Source organism: Apis dorsata, unplaced genomic scaffold (genome assembly GCF_000469605.1).
Source record: "Apis dorsata unplaced genomic scaffold, Apis dorsata 1.3 scaffold_269, whole genome shotgun sequence".
Classification (NCBI taxonomy): Eukaryota; Metazoa; Arthropoda; class Insecta; order Hymenoptera; family Apidae; genus Apis; species Apis dorsata.
The window spans coordinates 891,451-897,669 of NW_006263547.1; the positions used below are offsets into that span (position 1 = coordinate 891,451).

At 27.3% G+C, this 6,219-nt stretch overlaps 1 protein-coding gene across 13 annotated transcripts in view; it reads right to left on the minus strand.

The window, feature by feature from the left end:
- The window catches only part of LOC102677110 (liprin-alpha-1), a 31,905-nt gene that overhangs the window by 6,094 nt on the left and 19,592 nt on the right, over positions 1 to 6,219 (minus strand). For 6 of the 13 annotated variants that reach the window (XM_031510934.1, XM_031510929.1, XM_031510936.1 and 3 more), the window contains 10 exons: positions 5,301 to 5,501; positions 4,021 to 4,308; positions 3,793 to 3,936; positions 3,038 to 3,197; positions 2,592 to 2,953; positions 2,198 to 2,440; positions 1,949 to 2,131; positions 1,786 to 1,878; positions 1,523 to 1,683; positions 1,053 to 1,100 (listed from right to left, as the gene is read on the minus strand). In XM_031510934.1, coding sequence (XP_031366794.1) covers positions 1,053 to 1,100; positions 1,523 to 1,683; positions 1,786 to 1,878; positions 1,949 to 2,131; positions 2,198 to 2,440; positions 2,592 to 2,953; positions 3,038 to 3,197; positions 3,793 to 3,936; positions 4,021 to 4,308; positions 5,301 to 5,501 — 1,883 coding nt within the window. The remainder of the gene's footprint in view (positions 1 to 1,052; positions 1,101 to 1,522; positions 1,684 to 1,785; positions 1,879 to 1,948; positions 2,132 to 2,197; positions 2,441 to 2,591; positions 2,954 to 3,037; positions 3,198 to 3,792; positions 3,937 to 4,020; positions 4,309 to 5,300; positions 5,502 to 6,219) is intronic. The other 7 variants (XM_031510935.1, XM_031510933.1, XM_031510932.1 and 4 more) reach the window with 5 other exon arrangements.

The window sequence follows — 6,219 nt, forward strand, 5'->3', positions numbered from 1 at the left end:
TATTTCTATTTGAATCAAATTAAAGCATTTAACTTTTAATCTTATACTATTCAAGATATTTATAAATATACCAATTAATATTTACTACAAGTATTTAACTAACAAACAAAAAAAAAAGCAATATCTATAATTTTAAAAGTTCATGAAAAAAAATACCATTACATCATACTTTGATTAATTATATAAATATGACATAATATTATGTAAAAAAATAGATATTTTTTTTCAAGAACATCCAAAATGATCAACTATGTTCAATAAAATAGTAAAAAAAGAATTGTAATACCTACTCAGTATTACAGGCAAGGCATAAAAACCTGGAAATATAGCTGATCACTGCTTATGAGATGAGTTTGCTATAATAAATACTGTTTAAAAACAAAGATATAGAAAGACCATTTTATCTATAAATTTTATTAAAATTATTATAATCATTTATTGAAATAATAAAATGATTAATTTTATTTATTGAATCTATCTATATCTTTGTATTTATTTCTTTAAAAACAACCTTATTCGCGTAGGAGATTCAGACGAGATGTTAATTCGATGCAATTCTCTTGGCTGCTTAAATTCCCTTGTTTGTTTGAGACAGCGATGTCTGTCGTGAACTGGGCAGGCTTGAATGTACGATGAATGGAAGAAGCTAATATCAGTTTCTTCCAGGAACTCATTTCTATCAGATCTATCAGTCGGTTCATCCGTACCACTGTGCTCGAAAATTGAGGCTGTAGGCATGTATGTGATATCTTGCATACTATTCATTAATTATATATTTTTTATGATAAAAAATCAGTTATAATTAAAAATAGAAACATTAACACATGCAAAATATAATTATAATTATCAATTTTATTTTTTGTGAAAACCTAAGATCATCTTAGTAAATCCCTTTTTCCGAAAAAAGGTATAAAAAGGATCTGTTACCATCGATATCACTTAGGTCGACCTCAAAGTTGTTCATTTTGCTATGCCCACATGGGTCACTCAAATATGTCGTGCACAGCGGCATATGTTGTGGATTACATGCAGTACTACGATCTTTAATTAACCTGTGAGCAGGAAAACCACTGCTGGGAAATCCGGCTTGTCCAGTGCGTCTGGCAGCATAAACAACGCACAATACTAACTATTTATAATGTAATTATTGAATTTTTGACAATTCCATCTCTATATATGCAAAAACTTTGATGATTTAACTTTGGTATATAATTATTTAGTATATAATTATTTAAACATTAATCAATTAAAAAAAATATATTTACAATATTCAAAAAGAATACAATATTCATAAAGAATTTCTCAGCAAAATAAAAACAAAAAAGAAAATATAAATTATAGAAAAATGTTGAAAAAATCCTGATTATAAGAGATGTAATTGTTGAAGTATTATTCATAATTAGTATTATGCATGAAGTATTATTCATTGTTTCCTTATAATTCTTGTATAGTTTATAGTTATTAAGTCTATGAAAAAGTTTGAAATTTATTAATATCGACAAATTAAAAATTTAAGATATACCTTCTGAGTTCCTCTTGACTATGAGCAAGAACTTGTGCTACTCGTTCTAGCCTGATTGATCGAGCAGTTAATGGTGAAGCTGCATCACTGCCACCACTTCCTGCACCACCAGTACTGTCTCTTTCACTCACTGAATGCAATTCTTCACCTGATAACTGCAACTATAATATAACAAGAAATTATATATAACAGTATATAAAAATTATATTATTGTTTTATAAAATTAAATAATAACAAAAATGATTATAATCGTAATTATTTACCTGGCTCGCAGGAAGAGATTCCGAAAGTTGACCTGGACTAGCTAAAGAAGCAGCATACTGGTGAAGATGTGCTGGGGACATTGATGCCGGTGCCTTCAAATAGACAAAAATATTCAAAATATAATTTAAAATCATTAAGAATTGTAAAATAAACAGAACTTACAGTATGATATTTATGTAAATAATCTCTATTTGGACTATGATGTGATTTTGGAGTGGATCGTCCACTTAATGGTGGGGATGCACGTTCGAGACTTCGTCCTCTCGCTAATAAATTCATATGTTCAAGACTACCAACTCGAGACTCTAATTCTTCAGCTCGTGCTTCGGTACTTTGTTTTTCTTCCTTCATCAAAAGCATACTTTGATATATTGATACATAAGTCGTAGTATAATAAAAACGTTTAATTACCTGGATTAATCTAATTTCATTATTAATTGCATCTAATTGTTCTTGTAACATTAGTGCTAATGTTTGAGCATCTGTATGTCCTGTAGGACTAATTACATCAGCTGCACAACTAAACAAACTTTCATTATCTCCATCACCTTCTGCATCACTAGACACATCAAATGCTTGTTGCACATTTGCAAGAACATGTGCTTGTTGTAATTTTTCCCATTCTTGTTCTGCTAATGTACGTGCTACATAATTCTGGAAAAATTGAAGAACATATTATTCATATTTTATTATATATATTATATATATATATATATATATATATATATGTATATAATAAAATATGAATTATATATATATTCATATATTCATATTATATATTTAATCTTGTATATACTAAAGATACCTTTGATGGATCTTCTTCGATTGCAGGCCGTTTACCCGTTCTTCTTGGTAAAGAATGAGTATCAAAACTACTATGACTTGCACTTCTAGAAAAGGAACCTGGATCCACTGCATTTGGAGATAAACTTCTAGTTAAAGCATCAGTTTGTTGAATATTAAATGCGATTTCCTGCTGAAGCATTTGTCTTTTTACATTATCAATTTCTAAACGAGCTTTTCCTAATTCTTTAACTATGTCAGCCTTTTCATTTTGAAGATCTTCTGCGATTTTCCTAGTCTTTTCCAATTCTTGTGTAAGTGCATTTTTTTCTTCTAATGCGTGCATTCTTTCTTTTAAATGTACTTGTAATCTTTCATTAGATTCTAAAAAAATAAATTAAAACTAATAAATATAAGAATAATTTTTTTATTAATATAATTACTTTAAATAATATTCGTATAAATTACCCGACAAAAGTTTATCAACAGTTGTACTAAGCCGCGTATTATGTTCTTCATTCATCTTAAGTCGTTGATTAACACGCATCACTTCTGCATTTTTTTCTTCAAGTTGCGTTTCCAACCTTTGTATTCTATCCTCTGCACTTCCGTGTCTTTCTTGAGCCTGCTTATTAAATATTTCATATAATTAAAATCAATGTTTATTAAAATGTTTATCAAATTTAAAACTAAATTCATAAAAATATATTTATTTAATCGTTTTTTATTTCAAATATGGCTAATCTTTCACTAAATTTAACAAGTAAAGCTAAATTGGATTGAAGAATAAATATATATCTAACAAATATATCTACAAAAACATGAGCACTAAACTACAATTATTAATAAGCTTTGAAAATAATAACATTGATTGCTGTATTCATATTTAGTGTTAAAATAAAAAATAAATAAATTATTTTTAAAGCCAATCTTTATCTTTATAATTAACATTCGATTATCAGCATATTATATTTCATAGCTTTAGAAGAAATTAAAAAAAAAAATCTTAATTTATTATTTGTGTAATATATAAGTAACCATAGCCAATGATAAAAAATATAAGAGAAAAATATTAGAAATTTCAAAGGCTATTTTTAAGAAAAGATATTGAAGAGCAAGCATTCTAGATATAAATACATTTAAAAGCAGGAAGTATTGATAAAAGTGCAGAGGAATAAGAAAAGAATAAATTGATGATACAACGATTTAATTCCTCTGCGTACCTGGTTGGGCCTCCTCACCTGCGTCAGAGCCTCCATCCTCTGCTTTAATTGCTCTTCCATTTCTGGTAACTTAGCATATTGGGCTAATTTTTGCTCTGCAAGTTCTAATTTCTCCTGTATTGCTGCTATTTTTTCTTCTTGGAGCTAAAAAATATTTAAATAATAAATTGCATAAAAGTATAAATTTATATAATTGTAAATAATTAATATATACAAAAAGATAATTACCTTTAATTGAGCCTTTTTATGTTGTAGCTCCTGTTCCAGTTTTTCATTGAGATCATGTAAACTAGTAGACTCTCGTTGAGCATTAAGATAACGTTTTTCAAGAGTTGCTATCCTTTCTTCTTGGTCCTCTTTTTGAGCAACATTTTCACGCAAATCTCTTTGTAGTTTGACATTCGTTTCTTGTGTTTTCAAAAGATCTTTCTGAGTTTTGGACAAAGTTTCTTCCAATTCTGCTACTCGTCCACTTAATTCAGCTACTCGTCGCTGCCATGTGCTCAATTCTGAGCTCTAAAATAATCATTATGATATGTTATTAATAAAAATCAGTGTACTTGTACATATATAAAAAAAATATCAAAAATTGTTTTTTGCATATCTACTATACAAATTTATATTAATAATATATATTATACTATTATATATATATATATTATACTACAATAAGACATAATCTTCTGTTTTTCTGATTTTAACTTTTAAAATTTGAAATATTAATATAAGTATACATATATCTAATCTAAATATGTAATATAGTAATAAATTGTAAATGTGTTCTTATATTGTGTTTTTATATATATGAAATGTTTCGTGTTAGTATATCACATAAATAATTATTTAGTTATTTATAAATTTTGAGGAAAAACTCATTCTTATATACTAGATCATGCGAATATAGAACTCAAAACATATATTATTGATATATTCTACAACATGCCATAGATGTTAATGATAATATGATACATGAAATGAAAAAAATTTTAATTGTGCAACATAGTGTTATGAAATTGATATATTTTTGTTGATATAATTTCATTAATATATTTTAAAAAAATCTCACAATATCATAGAAACAAAATATAGAAACAAAAATTTCAACAATCATTTCATAAATTTCTATCATATTTTTTAATATTTAATGAACACAGTATAAAATTAATTTAGAAGACCTCTTATTAATATTATATAAAAATAAAAACATTTAATAATATAAAAAATAATTTATTATTATGTTTTGACATGCAATATAATTCTGAGGTCTCTAATTTTTTAATTAAAGAACAATCATAAAAAAGTATTTTTTTTAAGTTCTATAAAGTTCCAAATCATTGCATGCAGAAAAGAGAAGATAGAATGAAAAAGAGTATATTCGTTCTGCATCTCAAAAAATAAGCAGTCAGATATTTTATCGCATGAAATGTTCCATTATGAATTTATTTATTTAATTAATCAGTTAGAAATCATACATACTTTAAAAAATTCGTCGTGATGCTTTTTCATACCTGTTTATCAAGAGTAGCTTGTAAATCTATTACGCGTGCTGCAGAATCTTGGTCCGTAGGATCGAGACTGCCATTGCTCAGTCTACTTTCAATCTCTGTTGACTTCTCCGTACCTAGTTTTGACTGCTGTTGTTGTTGCTGCTGCTGTTGCGGTTGTTGTTGCTGTTGTTGCTGCTGGCCTGCTGCCTGCTCAGTCTCATTCTGCCCGATCACAACACTACATTCAGAATGCCTCGCTCGCATTGCCTGTCCTGCATCGCCGCGCAATTCCCAACAACTACGTATCTATGCAGCTACGTGACTAAACCACTACTATACACGCTATTGCGAATGCATTCTTATGGATGCAACGATCGAAATGAATGGCAAACAAATGATCAGTTTATCGGTACAGATTTGAACTCTATTAAAAAATGATCATATGATTTCTTCTGATTGACACATAAAATGTTATGATTTAAAATTGAAATTATTATAAAAAAGAAAATTTAAAAATTAAAAATGAAACATGGAATAAAATAATTGATAATAAATTATTGTTTTAAATTATGACATGTGAGAATTATTAATGATCAAATGTGTTTATGATGATATAGAATATAACTTTTTAATCGTTAATAAGTCAAGGGCTAAAATCTGTGACCAATAACTTCGAAATCGATTAATATCTAACGCCGAGATTAGAAGCGTTTCACAGATAGAAAGAAAGAGAACAAGAGGATCTGATGACGCAAAAAATGAACTTTATCACTCTATGTAAAACAATGTGACTAAGTGAAATACTGAATTATATTAAAACCATGAACATGCATAGTGAAAAGATCGCATAAATACAATTGACAACGTTCAAACATGTCGAACATCTTTCTTCATATATATATATATATATATATATATATATATATATATATATATATAT